At 28.0% G+C, this 27,243-nt stretch overlaps 1 protein-coding gene across 1 annotated transcript in view; it reads right to left on the bottom strand.

The window, feature by feature from the left end:
• Positions 1–10,470: 10,470 nt before the first annotated feature.
• LOC119688560 (lachesin) overlaps positions 10,471–27,243 on the bottom strand; it is a 150,764-nt gene continuing 133,991 nt past the window's right edge. The window contains exons 7-8 of the mRNA XM_038103233.1: positions 11,189–11,323; positions 10,471–10,776 (exon numbers count right to left, since the gene is read on the bottom strand). Of these exons, the coding sequence (XP_037959161.1) occupies positions 10,532–10,776; positions 11,189–11,323 (380 nt within the window). The 3' untranslated portion in view covers positions 10,471–10,531. The remainder of the gene's footprint in view (positions 10,777–11,188; positions 11,324–27,243) is intronic.

Raw genomic sequence — 27,243 nt, 5'->3', positions numbered from 1 at the left:
TTTAATTTCATTGAATCAGATAATATAATAAAATCTTAATAAAGAAAAGAGTAGCTCTCCACAGGGAGAATTACCCAAATTGTAAATTTATCATGACTTAAATATTATCTATTAAAAAATTTTGAAATGCCACAACGTAACTTGATAGAATATATATTAAATTTAAATTAAATAAAATAAAAAATTTCAATAAATAAAGGGAAAAGTGAAAATATTTTTTGGAAAAGACAGATGACATATTTTATAAAGAAATATTTTACGCTTTTAACAAGTAATCTAGAATATTAAAAAATAAGATTATGTGTTCTAACAATCATTTACATTATTACAAGAATACAAGGATTTCTAACAAAGAGTACATAAAATAGATAAATAGATAGATTAATTAGATTATTTGAGACAATAACTATTAAGTTATTTGTCTTAAGCAAGGATTGCATGAATATGATGGATCAATGGATCGATTTCTATGAAAAATCGAAATTCGAGAAATACTATTTTAATCCTTTTTTATTGTTCGTTTTTTGTTATAAATCGTTTCTTTGCTGTAGGAAGAAAAAAGGTGAACAAAATAAATTATGTGAAAAATATGGGTACGAAGACCGATATAAGGTTGGGTCTTAGAAATGCAATTGAAAAAAGTACATATATGTTAAAGCCATTACGTTTCTATTTAAACATTTTTGTTTTTTTTTTTTTTGTGAAATCTCATATTATGCCAGAATCACTGCCGAAATTCTTACATTATTGGAGTATTTATTGTAAACCTTGTTTAAGTTGATTTCCCTTATTTGCATGGTTTAATCAAATCTCTGATTACAGCGAAATTTATATTTGTGAATTTACAGATTTCATTCATTAGATATTCAGAAAGATTTCGAAACCTCTCTACCAAATATGCTAGTTTCTATTAAATATAAAAAAATCACTTCCATTATAACTGATGTTAAATTATAATTTATATTAGCAGGACTTTTTCCGTATTACATACCTAGATTTGGTTATATGCATAAGAAAATGTAATATAAAAACATATAAAAAATAAGTCCTCTACCAATAGAATAGTATTGAAATTTAACAATTAAAAATAAATATAATTAATTAATTCAATTATTTAACAGCTGGTCAAGTGAATTTATTAATAAACTTTCATAGCAAATTAACAAAACTCCAGAAAAATATGCAGGCCAAGTACAGCTTTGGGTCAGTTGGCTAATGAACGCTGACTCTGAACTTCAAATTTGTCAAGGCATGAGTTCACCCTTTGAAACTTGCAGTCACAAAAAATTATTTACGATTAATTAATTACAAAAAATAAGTCCAAGAACACTGATGATGGGTATTTGGCAAAATTTTGGTCAGCCAAAATTTTCATTTATTTAAAATAATATAAAAAGAATTTTTGTTGTTGTAGTTCACTACTTTTCAAAATCCCTCTACCAAATAAAATAGCGTTGTGTGGTCAGCTAAATTTCAATAAATTAACTAACATTTTTGTTGTTATCCTTTCATACTTATTCGAACCTTTTTAATTTTTAAGTAGTTGCTTTTCGTAATAACACTCATCAATAAGAAAAAATTGACCTTAAAAAATAATTTTATTTTAAATTACTTCAAAAAAAGTATTAAACAAATTAGTAAGGCCTTATGAAATACAGCAACTCTACTGTTGATTGACCAAGCGTCAGGACTAACTATGTCATGTGTTCTAGACGTGTTCTAGAATTTGGTATGTGTATTAAATTTTAGGATTTTTACAAGTGTCTGGTATTTGGTATCTGATATACCAAGAAGAGTCTGTACTGCACTCATCATAATCATCGCTTGATTTTATATGTTTTCTATTTTAAAAAAATACATTCATACATTAACTTAGCAAGTCTTGTAGACAAGGAAAAATTAACAGATTCAATTGAAGCTTAAGTATCTTCTTATTGTAGATGAAATATTAAAATATCTTCGAGATTTTATTACTGTTGTTGATGCTAAGATAACGCTTGTCGTATTTATGGTATCGACAACCTAATATTAAGATCTAGTCAAGTGCCAATATAAGGATCGATTGTGTGCTTTTTATATAACAAAAGGGCCTTTTTGACATATAGTGTTGGACAGAGGGTCACACATAGAGTGTATTAATAAAATAGAAAGACCTATTATTAAATATCAACTTCACTAAGATAGAAAAGACTTAAGACTGTTTTTTTTAATAATTTTATTATTTATATGTATAATAAATGACATTGAATAATTTCACTTTCTTCACATATCTATTAAATTTGTTTTCGCAGCTCTGCATTTGTTTATATATTCATAACTCGGTAAACTTTAGATATTTTCTGAAATTATAACCAATGAGATAGTAATTAATTTTGCTTTTACAATTATTATATTTCTTTTTTGAAACTATTTAATGTGCTGTATTTTTGATTATAGTATATATTTATTTGTTTTTCAATTGTGTTTTTTTTTGGTTTTTTGGTTTTTAAGCAATATTTTTTAGTTTTTGATTTCAGAATTTCATTCCTTTTAGCAAAAACTCAGCAACGTATTTTAATATATCATTTAAGTAATATTTAAACTTATTGTGTTATGAACATTAAATTTTCTTAATGTCATCTTTTTTCTATAATATACAATGAATTTAAAATTATATATTTACTTATAATTATAAATATACTTTATAATTTGTTCTATTGCAAAACATGGTTAAGCTCATTTTTACTTTGTTTTGAAGTATCTAAAGAAATATAAAATAAAAATACAATCTATAATATAAATATCGTTTTGAAAGTTATATATATAGTAGTACTTATAAAATAAAAAATAATGAAACTTAAATAAAAAAAGACAATCATATAGTTTCTAATGACGTCAAAAGATGTATACTATATTCCTGATGTTTAACTAAATTTTGTTTTAATTGAACTAGCATTAGTAAATACCAGTCACACTCGATAACTACCAAAATCAGCATAAATCGGTGTTATCAGTATATTAAGCAATTTAATCTATAAAAAATATTATACAATTTAAATTTTTTCCATCATCGACTTATGATGTTTGCAGGGAAATATTTATGGTGCATATTTCAAGAAAGACATCAGTTTATTGACTTACTACCGAAAATCAGCTTAAACCTCTATATAATTATTTAATATCTTATAGACTCTAAGCTTTTATTTTATTTCTGCTCTTCAGATTTCAGAACATCTGCGTATTCTTTATTAATTTATGAGTTTTTAATATTAATGTTGGCACTTTTGTGTGCATTTATATTATTTTTAACTAACAATAATATTTCCTTTTATTAAATTCTTATCATACATTTTTAACTTAATTCTAAATATTTATTTGTTTTTTTTTCTTTTTGCATTGAAAACTTGTCTTAAATATTTATTTATCTTTACCAAACATAATTTAATTATGCTATTTTATTTTATTTAGGCTTTGGCCTAAAGCTAAGATAAATATTTATTCATTATAAATAAACTATCTCGAAATTTAGCATTATATATTTCATCATTTTTAAGTAAATCTGCAACATATTAGACATATTACTATTTAAATTTTATTATTGAATTTTTTTGAGTATCTGCTAATTTAAATTCTTATAGTATTAATTTTCAATCATAGTTTTGTTTTCGATTTTTACTTTCAATTGAAGTCATAACTTATGAGAAATGTACTTACATTAAGCACCCGGTTATTACACCCTAGATACAATCCATAAAATTTATTTCAGAATAATTAAAAAAATAATATATAGCTGCAAATTTATAGTTCCCATTTAAAATAATAATAAACTGCAACTCAATCCTGGAACTAATATACATGCATATAGATATATAGCTACCCATATATATATATTTATTTATATATAAGAACACATAAATCATAAGGATTAAATTAAAAACTATTTCCAGATATAAAACTATATAGCAATTAATTTAACTCGCTATTCGCTTTCCTTTTTGTCCTCGATATCTGTGACAGTAAATGCCATGACTTTTAATGCCACATTATCTTTTCCCACGTCAGCGTTTGAGTGCCGAACACAATTAATCTTTGCTAAAAAAAAATATTTAGTTTCTATATAGAGCTAACTAAATCAGAGTGTCTTGGAGTTCATTTTGAGGAATTTAAAATTGAAACTCTCTGTCTATCTATTTGACCACTGCATCGTTTGTTGAGCAGAAGTTTTAGTAACCAAGGAAATTGTGGTTTATGGTACGTAAGTAAACAAATGCTAACTCAAACCACGATAAATATATACATATATATTCGGATAACCATGTGACTGTTAAATCAATTAACTCAATGATACTAATATAAAGTAAAGCTTTATCTCTTGCATCCTGAAAAATATTGTTTAAACATTAAGAAACCTAATGTTTAAGTGCCTAACAGATCTTGAGCAAATAAACTCCTATGAATAACATCTATGCTAATATGATCAATACTTGATAGTAAAAAGCGGAGATACTTATTGAGCCTTACAATAGAGAATAGTTGTAAAGAACTGGCTTATATAGCCGGCCACTGGCTATATGACACTCGTGATGTTAGACTTCGAACTGCCTCGAATGAGTATTGCAGAAGTTGAATTTAGAATTGAAGAGGAAAAAGAATTCGTGGAAAACGTGGAAAAAATTTTTTTTTGTTACTGTCCTACTATAAACAGAAGTAGTGTGAACTACTCTTGAAAATATATATTTAAGATCTCTTAAAGACAAGTTCAGCATTTTCAAAATAGCTTCAAAATATTTTCATAAGTAATACAGCTAAACTAACATACGTTGTTGAACAGTGGTATAAAAATACACCCGTAGGATCTAAGTAAGATGGCTAAGCGGATCGACTGACACATTAACTTAACTTAACCAAATCTAACAAAATTAAGTATGTGACTAAATTAGCAATAAGTTTTTTGTCACATGTTTATTTTTAGTGGCTAAAATGTTTATTTTTAGTGGCTAAAGCGGTCTGTTGATAGTGTGAAAGGTCTTTTGTGCAACAGAATGTTTTTTTTAATTGTGATTAAATTTAATTAGCTTAGTGTGAACACTTGACTTTAACACCTTCTGCCAGAAAGCTTTTCAGTGCAGCTCTACTAAAATAGTAAAATAGAATACTCCGTTGTTGTGGTGTTCATTCAACACAAAAAAAAATGTCTCTTCTATTGGTTTAAATGAACAAAATCAATATATATAAGAGATAAAACTGGTACTGACGCTACCAATTGGCATATATGAGAGAAACTTCTTTAACGCAAGATAAAGCTAATTTCACAAGAGAAAGTTTTTGAAAAACTATAAACAATTTTGTTCGCACTTTAGACAATATAACTGTACTATATATATCTGGTTTTAGAATCAACAATACTATATATTACTTAGTTTTCTCTGCTCTGAAAAACTGTATGATACGAGTATAATTATCTTTAAATATTTGTATTGTATGAGTGTAAATAATATTATCAAATCTTTATTTTTTCTTAAATAATTGTATGAACCTAGTTCTTAATAATTAAATAAACTATATATATATTTACTTTCTCGATAAATTATATTTAAATTATCAATAAATAATAACAATTAATTATAAAACATAAAAATTATGAAATATAAAAACTTTCTTTTAGATTTCACTTACTTTATAGACATATTGTAAGTATGTAAGCTATAGATGTGGGTTAAGCAATTTTCGGATTTGACCGAAGTTACTTTTAGTTCTTTTTGTTGATCAGATAATGTTTATCTGAATTTACATATATTCATATATTAAGCATATATAGCTCATTCATAATTCATGTTTTATAGATTTAGCCATGTATAATACAAATAAACTCCTTAAGTTTGTTTTAATTTCTTATAATACATATTTTTAATATTATATTTAAGCAATTTTTTTTTATATATTTTATCAATTCATTCAGTAATTTTTATTGTTTATATGTATATATAAGAATTCAATATATGGTATGAGTTTTATTTACAACATTTTAAAAAAGCAATTACATCAAATGTGGGGATAGTATTTATTACCAAGCATCATGTTCCAAATAAATATTATTTACTCAAAATACACAAAATTAATGAAATTTCGTTTCAACATTTAAGATCTCATAACTAAATCTTTAAATTTTTTTGAAACAATTAACCAACAAAACTCACAATATCATATTAAAGAGATAATAAAAATTTTTTAAATATATTTTATATATACAAATATTAAAATAAAATAAATATTAAATAATATTTAAAAGACCTCTACAATTCAATGATATACTAGGAACTATCACCCTAGCGCCCTATCATTCCCTAGGAAGATACTTTAGTCTCAAAAAAAAAATTGAAAAGCAGTGGGTTGTGTGCACGCTTTTTTATTTAGAGCCCATAAATTTATTTAATACTACTTATAAACTGCAGTAGAGATGGGTATTATTGTCGAAAAAGATAGTAGGTGGATCGGGTCAAAAATCGGTTACGGGTAACAATGCCTAATGTAAGGATAATCCTTTTACAAAAGGTTTTTCAAAGATGATAAGATTTTAATACATATAAAAAAATAAAATTAAAAAAAAATTGATTGGAAAGAAAATATATTCTTTAATACTGTTACAAAATATTAATTTTCAAATAAATTAAATAATTAAATTAAATTATTCAACTTATACAGAAGATATTGACAATAACCAGACAAATGACGGGTTAATATGATGAAATAACAATTTGCTTTAAATTTTAATTTAAATATATATGTATATTATATGTATCAAACTAACGAACTGGTCAAAACTGATATTAATAAAGTTTAAAATTTAGGATTATTTTAATTATAATCCTTTCCACAAGAATGATTTATAATTTTTAAATAAATTTTTCTTGACCCGTCACAATTTCTTTGCCCATGTGAATACTAATATACGTTAAGTTTTAAATAAAAAAATACTTAACAATTTAAAAAATATTTCAATTATCCACATTTAACATATAAGAGAATGTTTTTGACTGAATTTTTTACACTATCTCTTCTTGGACACTATCTGATTGTTTCTCTCTCTCTCTCCTGTAAGATTTTTCTCATTTTGTGGAACCAGAAATCAATTCCTGCATATATGCTGACTACGTTGGAAACTCTCAACCTCTTAAAATAAAAAGCACATACCTTAATGTCTTATATATGATATCTATTAGTTATATTTGAAAAGGTTCGTTGTTCATTTAATATTTAAATAATATTACTTTCTTTATATTATACTTTAGAGCATTATTAGTGTTTGTAAAAATATCTTATTAGAATATATATCAATATTAGGAATATTTGTTTATGTGTATACGGGTAATTTAACAAACTCAATTTATTTTAAAATCCTGAAAGGATTCAACTTTAAAAAAATTCCTTTAGAAACATTTCTAAAATCAAAAAGTTTATTTAATTTAACTTTATTTCTAAACTGGAAGTTAAATGAATACTTCCAAGTACATATGTAAAAGTAGGATATTCCAAGATTCGTACAGTTGATATTAAAGAAGATAACTATATCTTTTAAACACCAATTAATATAATAGAATTTTAAATATATATAGTAAAACAAAACTCATGTTGAAAGTAATGCTAACATCAATATCAAAGTGCTTTATTACAGCCTTTTCAAGTTCAGTTTAGGGAAATAGCTTTAGTTCCATATTAAAAGTTACTATTCGGTCAAGTATTCAAGTAGTCAGGTGTTACTTAGTAATCTAAGAAACGGGAAGCAGGACTTAATATATGTCAGTATTTATTTTATATATGTATATATATATAAAGATGGGATGTATATATAGAAAGATGGGATGTGAGCATTATTATTAAAATGTGAGTATTAAAAATGTTCATATACTTTCAAATAAAATATTGTTGTTTTTATTAATTGTTATTTAGCCTTTTTATATTTAAAAAATAGTATCTTCAATAGAAGGTCTATGTAATTCCAAAAAATTCTTGCTATTTGGTGCCAAAAGTGCAAAAATCTCGTTCTTAACCGTAACTAGAAGAGTCTAAAGTCACTCTCTGGTGCACTAACAGGCCAAGCCGCCTGCAATAATCACCTGTAGGTATATTCGACACAAATATTTGCAGATTTAGTTGTGATGAGAAAGAGAGTCTATGAAACCTGATCACCAACTGTGATGTACTAGGCCACAGAAAAAATAAAATATTGGATGCTTACTATTTAGAGGATGAAGACCTTCAAAAAGTCCCTCCAAAGGAGCTGGTTCGATTCCTCGAGGTACTAAATGTCTAAATATAAAGGGGTGCACTGCTGGTTGCAGTGCATAAAGGCCTTAGCGTAACCCATAAACCTTATCATTGCCATCTTCATTTGATTTGATTTTAAATATATATAATTAGATTTACATTTCAATTATTAAAATTTTTCCTCGAATAACTAAATAAAGGACTCTCCTAGTTTATCATTGAATAATACGATTTTAATAGAAAGCACTCTATATAAAAAAATATGTTGTTTTAATGACCATCGTTTTTTAATAGTAACTTTTTTTTTGAAACGGGCTTGGTGGTCAATAGTTAAATTTTACACTTTTTAAAAATATTTACTTTTTAAACATGTTCTTAAGACACGTTAAAATTGGTTATAAAATATAATGTATATATTAGTTCAATTAAATGAATTTTTTAAAAACCAAATTTTTTTAAAAAAGTTTGTTATTTAACTGTTGATCATCACTCCGTTTTAAAAACAAAATTATTAATAAAAAAATTTATAAACAAATTATAAAAAATTTATATATAATTTGTAAAAAATTTATAAATAAAGTTTGTAAATAAAAATAGGAAAATTATATTATAAAAGCATTATAAAAATTATTTTAAAAACATTTAAAATAAATTATAAAAAAATCAGTAAAAATATAAACAAAATATTATAAAAAAAATTAAGACAACATTTAAAAAAAATATTAAAAACATTATAAAATAAATTGTAAAAAAATTAATAAAAACATTATGAGAGGATTTGGAATAAATTATAAAAGCATTATAAAGGAAATTATAATAAAATTATTAAAAAAAATAATAAAAGTATTATAAAAATAATTATAACAACATTTTAAAAAATTTTAAAAACATTATAAAATAAATTGTAAAAAAATTAATAAAAACATTATGAGAGGATTTGGAAAAAATTATAAAAGCAGTATAAAAAAAACTTTAATAAAATTATTAAAAAAATGATAAAAATATTATAAAAATAATTATAACATTTAAAAAAAAAATATAAAAGCATTTGAAGAAAATTATAAAAAAATTGTTAAAAAAATTATACAACATTTAAAAAAATTTATTTAAACATTATAAGAAAAATTATCCAAAAAATTAAAAAAAATTGTAATTAAAATTATAAGAACATTCAAAAAAAATATTATAAACAATTTAAAAAATTATAAAAAAATTATAAAAATATTATTAAAAAAATTATAAAAATAGTTATAACAACATTTAAAAAAAATTATAACATCATTTAAAAAAGATTATAAAAATATATAAAAAAATTATAAAAACATTTAAAACAAATAATAAATAAGTTATTAAAAAAATAATAAAAATATTATTCAAAAAATTAATAAAAAAAATTGTAATAAAAATTATAAGAACATGAAAAAAGATAGTAAAACAAATTATAAAATAATTATTAAAAATATTATAAAAATAGTTGTAACAACATTTAAAGAAAATTATAATAACATTTAAAAAAAAATTATTAAAATATATAAAAAAATTTTAAAACATTATAAAAAAATTATAAAAAAATTACTAAAAAAATTATAAAAATAGTTATCACAACATTTAAAGAAAATTATAACAACATTTAAAAAAAAATGTGTGCAAAAAATTATAAAAAAATTATAAAAACAATACAAAAAATATTATAAAAAAAATTATGAAAATAGTTATAAAATTTTAAGAAAATAATAACAATACTTAAAAAAAATTATAAAAATATATGAAACAAATTATAACAATATTGTAAAAAAATTATTAAAAAAATTATAAAACCATTATAAAAATATAAAATTATTATAAACAAATGTGATGTGTAAAAACAATGAACTAAAATATTATATACGTACACGCAAATTAATTATTTTTGTATATAATATTTATTTATATAAATGCTTTATGTTTTTCATATCAAAGCCGTCAAACAAATATTATACATTAATATAATTTTAAAGTTATAAAATATATTAAATTAGAATTTAAAAATATTGTTAATTAGCACTGCAAAGATTTCATACCTGGTTTTGATTATATTTTATAATTTTTAACAAATTTTGCATTTCTTCTTAAATTTTATTTTAATTTTTATTTTTATATTTATATTTATCGCTTAATATTTTTTGTTTATTATTATTTTAAATTCTTTTGTTTTAATTCTTTTTTACGATTTTTTATTTAGTTTATTCTGTGTTTTGGATTTAGCTCGTACTACGTAAATTTGAAGTTGCAGGATCGCCTTAACGCTTTACGCTTGCGTATATGTTACGCTTACGCTTAAACCGCGTCCGACAGTAGCTGTCAAGAGAAGCCGCCAAAGATTGGTCCAGATTATGTTGCCAAAGACCAGTGCCACAATAAAATTCACACTGAATCCAATTGAAGCAGCATTGCTTTTATCCTTTGACCAATCGTAGCTTTTCAAGTTGTCACCGGTGAGCTTTTGTTCTGATTTACCGATTTCATTTAAATTCGACTGGTACTTGGTGTTCGCTGAAACATAAGTAAATAAAATTAAATTTAAAAATAAAAATAAAATTGCTTTAAGTTAAAAAAAAAATTAAAAAAAATTTGGAAAAGAATTGGGAAAAAAATTGAATAGTTTGAAAAGAGCTTCAAATTGTTGACATAACCATTGCACGTCTGAACGTTTGAACGTTTGAGAAATGTTTGTTTTGTCTGTCTACGGATTAGCTTATCCTTCTGCAGGATATGTGTACGTATTTCCAAATGTACTTATTTGTGTGATTTTGTGTAATTTTTTGCATTATTTTTTGTGTTATTTTAGCAAAAAAAAAATTGAATGGTAAAAATTTTTTGTCATGCAATTTAAAGTTTTGTGTTTGCTGCACAATTGCACTGTAAAAGGGAAGACAATCCTTACATGAAAATGGAACGAACTTACTTTTATCGATGGAAATCACTGAATTTGTTGGCACATCGCCATAAGTTGCCGTATTGAAGTTGTACCTCTCAGTCGTTGTTATGCGTATTGTTGTGGTTGTTGTTGGTGGCGGTATTGTAGTAGGTGGACTCGACACTGCAATTATTAAATCGAAAAGTAAAAGTTTAGTAAAAGTTTGTAAAAAGGGCACAAAACTTTTATATCCGAAGCACAAACATACGCCCTGACAATGCAATTAGTCAATCGAAAGAATAATGTTAACCCAAAGTTCACAAATATTATTGAATGATGTGTCAACTGCTTCACTTTTACACACACACACACACACACACACACAGTTACATGTTTTAAGGAAGAAGCATTAATTTTTTGTCTATTTCCTATATTAAAGGAACTTTTCTGCAAGTACTATATATGATACATATATGTATGCATGAAAAGTACTTTCTGGAGTGGTGAAGAAAGGAGTGAGTAGAAATATAATATTAATTTTTTCAAATTAAAATTATTAGATGCTATCGCAAGAAAGCTGATTCGAATATAAAATGGGGTTATATTGGAAAGGAAGGGAGATGCTTTATTCACCGTCAGATCAACCTTTGACGGAATGCTGTGTCCGACTCCCTAACATTAATATGTATTATACTCACTAAAATATCGCTTGTTTGGCGAGACTTTTTTCCCCTCAAAATCGCTTTCTCATTACTTCGAGGAGGGTTTCTTTTATGTTGACATTTCAAGCCGTGCTCTTGTGATTTTTGTTCTGTGTCCACATCTCCACATTTTCCCAGCATTCTCTTGCTGTCTGCACAATTTATTAGCCTAATTTCTGGTCTTCCTTTCGAGGACTAATTTTTTCGCTTTGATGAATTGAATCACATATGACTCTATCGCTCACATCTTTTTCACTATATTTTCGAGATTTCTTGGTCGAATCTGGGCTATTATCTCTTTTCTGATTGTGGGTAATTTATTACGGCAAAAGCTGCGCCTCAAAGTTTTCGTCGCCATAAATGCACTCGGGTAGATTCACCCTTTCATATGTGTGAAAATGTCTATGTACGGTCAGCATTTGACTGAGATAACATAGTAATTTGTGTGTCCCGATTTTCGTTTAAGTCAGGTGATTATATTTGGTATCAGTCTAGCAGTTCATAAGTGCTATTGTTCTATTTTTGCTGCCAAATTTCGATAATTTGCTCTTGATTTTTTCTTGCTATTTGGCGCTCTTATACTTGAAGATCAATTGAAGTCACACCACTAATGTTTATATTAGTGTCGACCACAATACTTATGTGTTTCAATTTTTGCCGGTGTTTTAGAAATTATATTTTTATATAACAACTTATATAATATAAAAGCAAACTTAAGATTAAATAAAAAATATCACAGTTGTTAATTTATGTATATATTTAACAGATATTCGATTTCCTTCACGAACCATCTTCAGTGTGAACACTGAATTTAAGATTGTAATTTACCTTAAGCTTGTTTTTATGTAATATAAAATTAAATATGAATAAAAGACTCTGATTATAGGATTTCATTTTTAACTATGATATGATATGAAAAACGTAAACTCTTCATTCACAATGATGGGTAAGAAGGGAAAATATAAATAACTTAGTAAATATATTATATAGCTTTTGCGTAGATTTGATCTAGATTTGCAGTTCAAATGGATCAATGCATAAATCATATAAAATGTTCGATTCAAATGTTTGAATACGAGTATTTTCGAATTACTTGAAAATTTTAAATTCTACCCGAGACATAAGTGGTTTTTGATGATACTTTCCGAAGATATCACCAGCAAATCTTCAAAACAAAATCGATTTGTTTGAACACTGAATCTATTTTTCGTACAAAATGATTTTAGGCATAAAATTTGTTATTAGGGTGGACTTTTCTTTATCCTGGCATTACTCGTTTATTATTGAAAATGTACTCCCACTCCCCCGTCATATGACTTCATTTCGTTTATTAGACCAAACAATTATATCAAGCGTTTAGGCATTTTTGGAAAAAAAACTCTTTGTAAGCTATAATTCTTATTTATTGTAGAAATTGTATGTAGGATTATTTATTTCTTTTATTTATTTAACTTCATTTGATGACAGTGTGAAGTAATGATGTACTTCATGGATGATTTGTGTGACACTTTCATCATTCTCTCAAATGTAAGGGACCTTTCACATCTACAAACTAAATGTCATATTACCGAGTAATTATTTCTGAATGGAAACATTTTTTGGCAAAGCGGGGGTATGTAAGATAATTTTTTTATTTTATTGGCAATATTTTTTATTGTATTGTTCAACCGGATCTATACTCTAGTCGCCACTGTCTATGGATTTTTATTTTCACAGATGCGACAATTTGTTTGTTACCAGACTGTAGAAAATTTAATTCATGAAACTAAAAGTGTGATGTCTTCGTTGACAGTTTCTAAATCTGTACCATAAAATGGTTAACCTTTTACTTTATGTCTATTTTACAATGCATACTTAGGTGTCAATTCGACACTAAAATGAGACTTATTTGAATTCAAGTGACACTTTATTATCCAATAACGGACAGTTCAAATGTTATTCACTTTAACTGTAAATTGTAAACCTAGCTCTCTTAAAGTACTTAAATTTACAAAAATTTTAAGTTACATTTTTTTTAATGCAATAACTTGTTTTGCTTTAAGATTTAATCTGAAATCTATAATATTTTCGTTCTTCATTCAGTAGCATTTTTTGCTCACATTAAAGATCTTAAGCATTTCGGTAGTTTTGCTGTACTTGAATTTTTTTCGTTTTGCTTCACTTGCAACACCAAGAACTTCTGGGAATATTTATTGCATTGGCAATAGCACCTACTAGAATATTGGCGACAACTAGTATTGTTTTTTTCTGTTCTTCCGAATCGTCCATAGCAGCCAGCACAATTTTTTACAGCAACCAGCACAAATTTTGGGACAAACCATGAAAAAAATCATTTAAGAAGAATGGTTACTCTACTTTTTGGCGCACACAATGTTTCAGTTCCATAAAATACGTTTTCCCACACGTGCTCCTGCACTTCCGTCTTGTCGTCTGCAGCTTTTGGTTTTGGTCCTTTTTGCACTTTTGCAAGTGTATCCTCTTAATGTTTTCAAAAATTTATCACCGATTTCACGGACCCCATATAAATAAAATCTGGCGCTTACTTTTAATAGTATTAATGTGAAAGTTCAGGCAATCGCATATAAGTAAGAATATTTCAATTTATGGAAAGGTTGTCTGTATCAAAACTTTGTGTGCTAATTGTATTGCCTATCTTAATGACGCAATGACGGTCAGCACACCCATGAAATAAAATACTTATAAGTACTAAGGATAACATAATTAAAACCAATTATAGTAATTTGAACATTTCAAGATAATAGTTAAATTATTTAATTAATTTGTTCTAATCAAATAAATTTGTCTTAATAAAAAATTAAGACTGCTATCGAAGTCTATCGAATCAAAGAGAGTCCCTACAAATATTTTTTAATCTGACTTTACTAACCGTGCAAGCGGTGCTAAAACCGGGCTTCAATTCTAAAATAGAGATTTCAAAGGTAAAAAAAAAAATATTTTAGGAACTAAGAATTTCGTGTGTATAGCAAACTAAGTACGAATAAAAAGATCAATAAGTTTACTAAGATAGCATCCTCAAAGACACTTCAAAATGAATAATGTTTTATATCTTTCATAATATTATATGAATCTTAAAAATAAATCATTTTGTAAAGGTTTTAATAACTTAATTATACCTTTAAGTCATAATACTATGAAAAGTATAATAATAGGCCTATTCTTTTGTAAGCATATCGCAAAAAACAACTGCTTCTTTCAAAGATGACACATAAAACAACAACACTAGGTGTGTTCTTTTGACATGATTGCTCCAATAGAACAACTTCTGTTTGTTTAAGAATAATTTGGCATCACTGCCTAAATCAGTGAACATATGATAAGTAAAAAAGTCATATGTTTACTGATTACCTACAATAAACATATTATACCAACAGATAATTTCATAAAAAGGTTTTTTATAAAAATATATGTAAAATGAACGACACAAAGAAGTTATTGGTAAGCATTTTATATTGTATTTTAATTAATATAAAAATATGCATTTATTTAGGCTTTGTCCATGATAATCGAGAATAATAGTAAAATAAAGAGGATAAAAAGAGAGCGGCCCATTAATCAAATATTTAAAATTTCTGATAGCTTTAGTTCTTCAGAAAACAATACGAGATCATCACTTTGTAGCTAAGGCCGCCAAAAATCTTCGACTTATGATGTTACCGTCGATCTATTGACGTCCAAAATTAATGAACGTCCAATATTGATCTCAGAAAAAATTATTGATAATTTAGTAATTTTATTTTTCATGTTTATTGGTATAATACATTTGTACTTTGCCCTACGGAGGAAGTCAAATAAATTATATAACTATATAACATATAACAAAATAACAAAATATGGACTCCGATAATGCGGTACTGCAGCAGACTCAAACCTGGCAATTATCCAGCGAATCCAATCTAAGATATTACGAATGATCACAAATACACCTTTGTAGTTAATAAATGAACAGCTGCATAATCAACTACGTGCTTCGACAATATAGGAAGAAATATATCGTATTATAAAGAGTTACGCTCATGGCATAAATATGCATCCAAATTCGCTGGTTACACATCTGTTCTCCGCTCCAATACTTTTACAAGGCTGAGAAGAAAAACTTCGAGAGACGTCTTGGATATATATATGTATGTAGGTCACAAAATTCTATTTTAAATACATATGAATATGTTACTAGAAATTGCACAAAGCCAGGCTCTGAGAAGACTTTTCAAGTATTATGGTACATTAAGACGAATGACATAGTCAGGCACCTCAAGATTCATCCCATCAAAAAATACATAAAGGATAGAGCTCTGAAATTATTTGCGAAAACTGACAGACTTACCAACACCGCGTTATCAAATCTCAGAATGGTTACAGGATCCTCGGGGAGGTATGCAGATCTGCGGTCAATTATTGCTTAGTCTGATGAAGTGATAAACAATAATCCAGTCAAGGCATAAAGAGGGGCTTTAAAAATACCTTGAGTTAAGAAAGAGTAAAAGTGCTCAAGTACACTGGCTCAAATAAAAATAAATAAATAATGTTACTGGGCATAGTCCATACGAGCCTTTCTTATTTTAGATCGTAAGTAATATTTCTTATTTATTACGTATGAATGACAATTCATACGTGATATATTGTAATAAAATAAATGGATTCAATAAAAAAAAATTTAATTTTAATCATTTTTTATTTTTTCAATAAAAATATTAATTACTATAAGTTTTTGAATGCAGTAGTGTTGCACTTCAATGGAATCAAAATAATAATCATAAATTTTTTTTATAACTACCCAAATAAATTTTATTAATTCCCTGGCATAGTTAACAATATAGTTAAAAAAAAATATTGTGAATTAAAATTGAAAGTGGTTATTCGAACAGTAGTGAAATACAACAACAAAAATTTTATTTTTATATTACTTTAATTAATTGAATTTTTGGTTGACCATACAGCTGTTTCGGGAATTGCCAAAAACCCATCATCAGTGGTCGTGGAAATAATTCTTGTATTTAATTATGCGTTTATAATTTTGTTTTTTTTTAATTAAAATTTAAATAAATACACTATATATTAAATTGATTTTTAACAACAATTCTGACGTATGAAACTATTTAATAATATAAACTGTTGTTTTCAATAGAGAGGTTTTCGAATAGTAGTGAATGGCAACAACAAAATTTTATTACTTTGAATTAAGAAATAAGTTGTCTTATATATTTAATCTCTACCTAGGTTAGGTAAGGTTATGCCAGTGATCCCTAGTGGATCCACTTAGGCCTATTGGCCCATTGTGTTACCAGATATGAAGGAGAAAACTCAGGGTTTAAAACCACCTAGAACTTTTAGCGAAGCATAATATGTTATTTAGTTTCAGGTCCTGTAACTGGTCCAGGTCCTCAAGAAAGAGGGGCTCTTAAGTCGCTGCCGTGCATGAGCTGGGCAAAAACATAGTAGATGACAGGCATTCTCATCGTCTTCCCCACAACTGCGACAGATTTGTTGGAAGGGAGACCTAATCTTGTAGCATGGTTCCCTTGTTGATCTCTATCTAAATTCAAATAAAGTTTTTGCGTTTTTTCAAAATTTTTATGATAAAATGTAAAATAACTTTAAATAACTTCATAGAGAGTATTCCGGAGAGCATTCTGTTGCTCATTAAAAAGTGAAAAAACTGTATCTATTATTCAATGTAGAAGAATAGGAAAATAGGAAAATAGCTTGTTTACAATATGGTTTTAGTACATTTATGAACTCGAACAAAACATTATTAAGTTCCTTGTAAGCGCTGGCTGGCGAAGACGCTGGCTGATAACTTCTTTGCCTCTTTACTGCTTTGCTAATATTTTATTTCTTGCATTTACTTAAACAGAAAAAATAAGCAATTTCATAATTTATCTTATTTTTCAACGAAATTTCTTTGCATTTATATGGATTTTCCCGTTTGCGCTGGCATAAGCTGCAGGGAGAAATGCAGCTAAAGCGGAAGTGTGTTCATTGTAAGCGTAAAGTCCGGAAGTTGTTACACTTGATGTCTGCATTGTTGCCGCCTTAACGCCATTTTTCCTATTTTTTCTGCTCCTTCATTTTTATTGCAAACAATTTCTCTCCTTATATTTTTAGTCATTTTACTTGCTATATTTATTTATCTATTTTCATTTTTTCTGACCTTTTTTCTTTTGTATTCGTTTACTCAATCTGTTCTGGACACAGGAACAGCTCATACTACTGTGCAGCTTTGTACACTTACTAAGTACACTACCAGAGACAACTGTGATTCTCATAATCAGTTACAACAATAACTATAATAACAACAACAATGAAGCGGTATAATAAATTTATTTTCTTTTTAAGCCGACTTTTACTTTTTCTTCCTTTCCTTTAGTAATTTTTTTTCGAGGGAAAATTGTGGAGGCAATGGAGAAATATGAAATGAATTAATATGGCAAGTGCGGCATTGAATTCAGCTGATGAAAATTTGTACATTGGCCATTTTCTTGATTTAATTTTCTTTCGTTTTTATTTTCACTTCATTGATTATAAGTGCCTAGCCTGAGCATGCCTCTGCATGTCTGTGTATGTCTGTGCATGCTTCCGCATGTTTGTGCAAGCGAATGTGTGCCAGTAAGTTATTTATGTCCATGTATGTTGATTATGTGCTCCATTCGGAGGTCTGCTATTTATTATGGGTTATTGTGTATGGCATAATGTACGATCGCAAGTGATTTAGTAAATTGATAATAAATTTTCCATTTTTCTCACGTTTGTTACTTTTTCTCTATTCTTCATTTATTTTTCATTTAGTTTTCCTATTCTTGTGCCAAAATTTTATTGCTTTTTATTAAATGTGTAAATTAGCAAAAAAAAAAGAAAGAAAAATTAATACCAATAAACAGGCAAAAAATCATTGGTAAAATTATGTGTAAGAAATTTGGAAAAAATATTGCAGTAATAATTCAGTACATATTGTGCAGATATTTATGACCCGAATATTTTAAAAATTTTTCAAAAAAGGAAGATTGCATGTAGTGTCGTTTTATAGTTTAAAGTCATTACTGACAATAATTACTTCTCATATTGTTCTTTCACTTAAAATATACTTTTATATTTGATAAAGTGGAATTATGATTGAAATAAAATGTATAACTAATTTACGATGGTATATCTATAATAATATGTTTCCATTGCCTCCATTAAAGCAGTTCATTTGATTAATGCCCTGTTCCCACTGCATCTAAATCAATTTATGTTCTAACAATGGCATTGCTTCAAGTGCGTTTAGCTGCAAAGAGTGGGTTTTGTGTAGTATGGTTTTAGGCTTCGCATACAGTAGCATCCGTACCATCAAGTTTTGTCTGGTGTTACCACAATTTTAAACAAATTAAGATTTGGTCGTTTCTATTCGCATAAGTTGATTTATGCAAGTGAAAGAGCTTTTATGTGTCATAAAATTCTATAAAAGTTCTAAGGCTTTTGTTGGTTCACATTTAAATTCTTACCAGAAAGTTGATAAGTTTAAAAAAACTGCTCATGACGTTAATGATATATGATTAAAGCGCATATCTGCCGATATTATTTTGAACATTTCTCAACAAAAAATTTACAAAATATATACAAATGTTCTACAAAGAAAATGATGCGTGCCTTTAAACGATGTTTTCGATTCAATTCCTTAAAATTAAATGAGATTTGCATGTAAGCCGACAAAAATCCGATTATAAAATCAAAATATTTTGGTTTCCAACAGTCTGGTCGTCATTCCTCCAAATATTACTATTACACATAAGACTTGGGACAAATTTGTCAATTAACGCACCAAGTATGATGTATAATGCTCGCTTAAGTATGCCTACTAACAAGTAAAGTTCAAAAGGTTTCCGGAATACAAATGATAAAATCGATTTTCTGTTGTAATAATCACTAAATTAGTAAGCATTATATGAACTTTTCTTTGTGTTAATATATATGTACGTTAAAATTTAATAGGGGTTTTTCACTATTATGATATTATCTATTCGTTTTCCGCGAATAAAATTATTGTGACTTAAAGACAATCAGAAACTCAATGGATAGAATAGGTAAACTTCTTGCAGCAGTTCCATTTTTAATTTTTTGTTTTTAGCTATAATTTTTTGAGAAGTGTGACTGAGTACTAGGTCTTCATGAGAATAGTTTTTTTCTTCCGTAAACCATGTCTTTTTTTAGCCTCAGTCGAAAAAGTTGAAACTATAATTCTCGCTTATAAGTTCGTCAGTTTGTAGATAATGTACGAACGAAATTCCAAATGCATTCCTAAAAAATAACACCAAAAACTTTTTGAACAGTTTTCGGATACAAACTCGACAGTATTTCAAAGCTCACAACTTGTCACAAAATGTGATAATGTTGATTTTGTTGAATGAGATTGTCTATTGTTTTTATGCTCTTTTGATCCATCGATAGTTTTCCAAAACCACATTCCCAAATGTTGAAATTATTTTCAATACTAATGCGTTTTTATACGTCTGCACATGAACCGCCTTCATTAGTCTAAAGGAGTATGTAAACGGGGAAGCACTATGAGCATCGAGTAGTGACAATTGATGAAACATGGATCCATTATTACACACTTGAGAAAAAAAACAGCAAGCCAGAGAATGGGTACAGCCTGAAGGTAGTGCTTCCAAACCACTACTAACTCAACCATCGGCTGGAATAATTTTGGATCCGTTTATTGGAGTTGAAGAGTGAAATAATTTTCATAGACTATGTGGAAAAAGGAATAACAATAACATCAGACTACTGTTGCATATAATTGGATCGATTAAATTAGGAAACCTGGAAAAAACGGCCACATTTGTTGAAGAAAAATGTTTTGTTTTTGCAGGATAACACAAAATAAAATGAAGTACGGTATGAATTACTTTCTCACAAACTGTATTCTCCAGATTTGGCTACTGATTATTATTATATGCCTCCAAACTTTAAAAGATTGCTCCAGAGAAAGAGATTTACATCATTTGCTGAAGTGGAATGGGAAACTGAGGAATGTTTTTGAGGACTTGATAAATCGTGTTATTTAAAAGGTGTCCAAAGATTGTTGGACTTGGTATGTCGAGCAAAGTGATGACTATTTTGAAGCATTTAATATAATTTTTCAAAAAATACATTTTTATTACTTAGACCAAGTATTTATCAATTCACATAGTAGCTTGCAATAATCCTCAGTGATTGCTTTAAGAAAGTTACCGTAAGATTAGAGAGATTCTCAATGCTGTTAACTTTTAACTTTGAAGTATTCTGTATGATTGGATCACCATATCAATGTGGGTAAGTACTAAAATTTTAAGTATTTTGATAAACCTGATAAGTAATTAATAGCAATCTTACAATATTAAATAGTTCGACTCAAGTAATTAGAACTAACGTATGTATATATATTAGACTTTTTAGACGCAGATCGAAAACGACAAGGGTCTCTTGAAAGTTATACGAAAGCGGTTCCGAGGAGAAATAAGTTCCACTGAAGAGGAGGTGTTTTAGTAAGTATAATACATATTAGTGTTAGGGAGTCGGGCACACCATTCTGACGACGGTCGATCTGACAATGAATAAAGCATTGCATCTCCTCACTACAAAAAAAGCGAACATTATTTGTATATATAGGTATATGTGTATAATATATGTACTTTTTACACACATATTTATGTATATAACATATATGGTAGTATAAAAAGATATCATTTATTTCAATGAAACCATATAAAAAAATTTTTTTTTCATAGCAGTGCAGAATTTTTCTGTTCACCTATGAGGATATTTATTATTGCCGATATTATTCCTTAAACTTGATTAAATTTTAAGTTTCGGATTTGTGGTAATTTATGTATTGGTGGCACTAAGGCACAAGCGGCACATATAGTTTCGTGTGTATGCAGTTTTAGTTGGTTGAAACAATCTTACTGCCTCAACTGTCTCAACTGCCTGAACTGTATCTGCATTCAGATACAGTTGAGCTGTGAAATTATAACTACCCATACTTTTTTATTCAAATTTTCAACTAAAATAAAATATGTTTCACAGTAAAACTTTTTAACCAAAAATCCTGCGAAAAAATATTTTCCACTGCTCAGTTACAGTAGCGGCAGTAGTTGAACTTCTAATAACAAATCACTTTTTATATACAAAATGAACGGTTCGTGAGTAGTGAGAAATTAAAAAAAATCACGCCAAAATCCAAGGAGCTTATGTGTGTGATTATTCGAATGTTAGTTCTCCCATATGCCCTCGTCGAGTGTATGAATGTGCTAAAGTGCGAATTGCGAGTTTCACTTTTTGCACTTTTTGCACTTTTTGCACTATTGCACTTTTTTACTGCACTTGCACTATTGGCTTCACTTGTACGACAGAAGAAATAGCAAAACAATTCAGCCATTGGATTTTCCGCAGTGTGAGGCTGTTAAGGACTTGCAACACTATTTAAGTACACACGAGTGTGCATACATGTGCATACAGACATACAGACATATATACCTACCTACAATGTATATTGTATATACTAACTGCTAGCATTAAATAATGTAAAATTGGCATAAAGGTAACAGTGAAAATACTTGTACTTTGAGAGAAAAAAAAAATTAAATAACAAATAATATAAAAAAGAATTAATAAAACCGGTAAAAATTCTATAAAATGTAGTTGTCCTTATTTCAGTTGCACTACTGTTTTTACCTCTTCGAGTCCCCGTAACTGTAGTTACTACTCAGTAGTTTTTGTTACTGGAATCCAAGTAGTATACGTTGGCACTTGCCTTAGCGCCTGAAATACTGGTGCACATATTTACATTCACTGATTTACAAGCTAGTGGGTTGCTCAGGTTTTGCTTTCACGTTGCGGCCCGGTAACGTAGCACACTCCACTTCTTTGTTTGTCTTGCCAAGCCCGACTCCATTTCACTGTTAATATTTATGTGCATGTTTACCGTGTACTTCACTTACAAAATTCAAAATATTTCAGTACGAGTTGCGAGGATGTGCACCATGAAAAAGGTAAAGGATGAAATTCTCCTGTCTACTGAAAGAAATTGTTCCATCCATTATTTTTTGCGCCAATATTCCAGCAGAAATTGAATGTTATCGGTTAATTGTGGCATTTGACAAAGTGAAATGTTGAAATTTAATTAAAATTCATTTGAAATATGAAAGCACAATCAAAAGTTTTAATAATAAAAATATTTTCAACTTACTTTTTATAGCAAACATATCATCATTATTATTAATGAGGCATTTTTGTTCAGTATTAAAGGACAATTTTGACGTACCGAGAATAGAGCACAAAACGTTTAGAGTCCATTTAATTATTAATGTTAATTGTGAGATTTACTTGTTAAATTATTCGAAATATACTACAACTACAGAGAAAAATTTTTGATCCAAAATGCTACTGTTGACTAATTACTTTGTAATAAACAACACAGAATTTTTGGAGTTAACCACAGGTGACGATATTGCTACATGTTCAGATAGTTCGACCAGATTTCTTTAAAGAGAATGCCAACGACAATGGTTAAAGTACTGCATAGACATAACAGACATAGAACTGAGAAATTATAGAGATATAGCAAGGAACAGGAAAGAATGTATTACTTCATTCTTAATAGTTGAAAAAACGGAAACACTATGGGTTATAAAGTTAATCGATGGTGATGTTGAGGTATGTTGTGGACAAAATTATAGAGACTATATGGTAACTATAACTTACGGCTAAAACATTTTCAATGTTAACACAATGGCTCAGGATTTCTCACTGAACACTGCGTAGTTAAAAATCATCTATCGAACCTTGGTATTACTGCCTATCAAATTATAACAGAATTAGGTAACATCTCTCCAAAGGACATACTGGCTTTCTTAACTGCTATTCGTCTATGGAACTGAAGTGGGTATGTCACAATAATCCTCAAATGATGCAAAGACGAGGTGACAAGTTCCCAACCCATCTTAAAATCTAATCTAATCTAAACACAACGGCTTATTCAACTCAAGTACATTACAAAGTTTTGGAATCGGCATTTCTCTTACTTGATTTGCATAAATACTACTCATAATAAAAATAAGTAAAAAATTAATTGGCAGAAATAACTGGATCGATAAACTATATACTGCTTTGCTAAAAGATTATATATGAAAGATTTGTTAAAAAAACCCATTTGTAAATAGATACTCCCATTAACCGTGTATTACTGCCAGTCATCCAGTTAATAAGTTAAGTCTTTATGCAATGAAGATCTAATACTATATGTTGATCAAGCTGATCGGTATGTTGAACAGTATGTAAGTAACTTCTACCTACAATAAGCTAGCAGAAAAAAAGTATGAGTAGGTGTTCCTTTTGACGCTCTACATGAGAACATAATTCGGTACCCCCATAGAGACATTTATGGTAGCGTAGTTAATTAATTAAATTGTACAATTTTTTTATTCTCGACGATATTTCTAAGACCGGGAAACCAAATAAGTGTAATCATAGCGAGTTGCTTCATAAAAATTCGCTTTAGAGCGGTATTTTGTAGTGACAAAATGCTACACAACCTTATAAAATATTAAGTCGCAAGTTGAACCCAATAATTGGTTTTGGTGTTTAAAAGGCTTTAACGACTTTAAATAATTCAGAATTGAGAGTTAGTGGCCTCCTATCGTTTTCAGAGAGAGATGTTCATGAATTCTATTTATTGAAAATTATACCTATATATTTCTAGTTTTCGCTTTAGTAAATACCACAAGCTAACTTATAGTAGTACTTAATGACATTTTCTAGTGATAAATATAGCTCTAGTCTTTTCAAGTTTCAATTTAATTTTTCACTTTTTGAAGTATTTTACTTTAAAATTCATATGTCCTTGCTGTACAATTCATTACTATTGGCGTTACAGCAGTATAGAAAGTATAAATAAGAACTGCAAGTACTCTTCATTGTGGAATTCCTGTTTTAATAGTTCTTAAGATAGAGTATTCATCTATACTTTCTTTAAAGTAACTTTCTGATAAATGCATAGATAGATTGAGAAAGCAACAGAGTACTGGTTCCTAGAGACCGAAACAGTGCGACTATGATTTCTTTTGTGTTTATCGATCCTAACTGAAAGAAGACATACCGGCTTTCAGCTTAGCAGCTTAGCAGATTGCATAGCACAATCAAAAAACAACCTAAGAACTATTACGGGGTTATTGACCAGTCACTGCAGATTGAATAATCACCTATCGAAGTCAGGAATTCAATCCAACTCAGACTGCAGATACTGTAGAGAAGAGAGAGAAACTTGGGGAGTGTCCAGCACTGATGCACAAGTGGAACAAATACCTAGGAGGGTTTTTCAGGGATCATAAGGATTCAAGACTAGGAAAGGTAGGCTCTATACGTTTTCATTAAAGATATCGGACTTGGAGAAAGACTCTAACCCGAGTAAGGGGCATAATAGATGTTTTAGGTCGCAGTGCACAATCCCTTCTTTTAATAATAATAATAGGAATTTTAACAGAAATTATCCAAAGTGAATTGAGAAACTTCTTTTCAATATTAATTTAAATGAGTACTTGCCAATTTTTGTCAGCCCTTAATGTTTGAAATCTTTGGTATATCCATTTCAATTTTCAGTAATACAGAATAAATTTATTAAAAAAAATGTTGAATTTTAGTAAAAAGCCATTACAAAATGAGTTTGGGAAAAAAATGCTAAAGTTAAAATTTAATTTAACTTGTTACCTCAAGTATTTTTATTCTTTATGCTTCAGAGATTCTGGCTTTTCTCGTTTTGTAAAAATTTCAATTATGTATTTTTTGGTTACATATAAAAACGACTCTCTGCTGAATCTACTGAATACGTAATGGGAAAGTGCATAGAATTGACTGAGTTTGTTGTATGAGTACGTATGAGTCCATTGATTTATGAAGTAACAGCAATAGAAAGTTTTTGTTTTTACAAAAATTCGAAATTAACGAAAACTCACATGAAACTCAAATTTGACAGACTCACATGCACCAAAACACCATATACCGTATCTATAGATATTCATAAATATATATATGTTTGCATGTATATGGTATATATATGCATGAAAAATAGCATACCTCTCGGTTATTGGGAATTCTTAACAGGTTCATTTTGTAACTAACGTTCAGAAGTTAGTCTGTGCTCACTACACACAGAGAGGGTTGGAAGTCCCCAACACACCATAAATGTCTAAAATAGTTTTCTAATTTTCAACTTTTATTTGTAGAGTTAATTGAAATTGAATAATAGTCTAAAGTAAAATAATTTGTAATTCTATAATTGAAACTATACCATCATAAAACTCATACTTTCGAATTACTCTTAGAAGTAATATTTCTGATACCATAATATATTGTTAGCTTAACTCTGCTGTATTTACAGTACTTAAATATTTGTATTTCACTATATTATTCAAAAAAAGTGTTGGGACTTTACATACTTTAGATAAATTTTATCAGACGCATAGAACGACAATGGTAAAATAGTTGCCTGCCTGTCTGTTGATCGGACGTATTTGTCTGTTGATAATCTAATGGTTAATCCTAACCATCTTATTCTGTTTAATATAAGCACAAATTTTAAGAATAATTTAATTCAGTTAGAGAGTCTTCTGCAAGAGTAAGAAGACATCCATTCGAACACTTCTCTGACAACTTTATGCCTTTTTCAAAGAACAGTTAGCCCTAAAATAAGCTTCAGTGGAAATTAATTCTTCACTGGGACCAAAACTCTTCGAAACATTCTTTCTCGATCTGTAAACCGATAATTATCGATGAGGGTCACAATAGGCAAGGCAAATGAGAAGGCAATTCAGAGTCTAATTCGCCACAGACCTCTCTTGATTAAAATGCAGTTTTACTTTTTTATTTCAAATCGTGTTTTTGGCATTTTTTCTTCAAATGCATTAACAACGCAATTTATATAAGAATCAAAAGGAATAACTGCATTCTACTTGTATCCCTCTTAATTTTTTAAGGTAATCCATAGAAATGTATCCTGAGCATATCAAACTAAGGAAATGAAGCCTTACCAGCTAAAACTAAATGCTTAACTAACATTCTTTTATATTAATACTTACAGAATTTATTAGATTTTAATGATTAATAAACAATAAGTAATATTATTCTAACATTATTTACTTTCATAATTGTAAGTAGTTTTTTTTTATTGCTTAAAATATATTCATTTTAACATAAAAGACAGATGAAATCATAAGACTTTCACATAGAATCTGAGGCACCAGGTCTACTGTCTGCATTTTTGCGTGGCTGTTGTTACGAAATGCTATTTTTGCAAAAAGTAGTATTAATAAAAGTAGTATTTAATCCTGCTGTAATTCAATGATGTAAATACATGCATTATGAGTACATAAA

This window comes from Teleopsis dalmanni, chromosome X (assembly GCF_002237135.1).
Source record: "Teleopsis dalmanni isolate 2A chromosome X, ASM223713v2, whole genome shotgun sequence".
Lineage (NCBI taxonomy): Eukaryota > Metazoa > Arthropoda > Insecta > Diptera > Diopsidae > Teleopsis > Teleopsis dalmanni.
The sequence above is the reverse complement of the archived record's forward strand: the minus strand, read 5'-3'. Positions and strand labels throughout refer to the sequence as shown.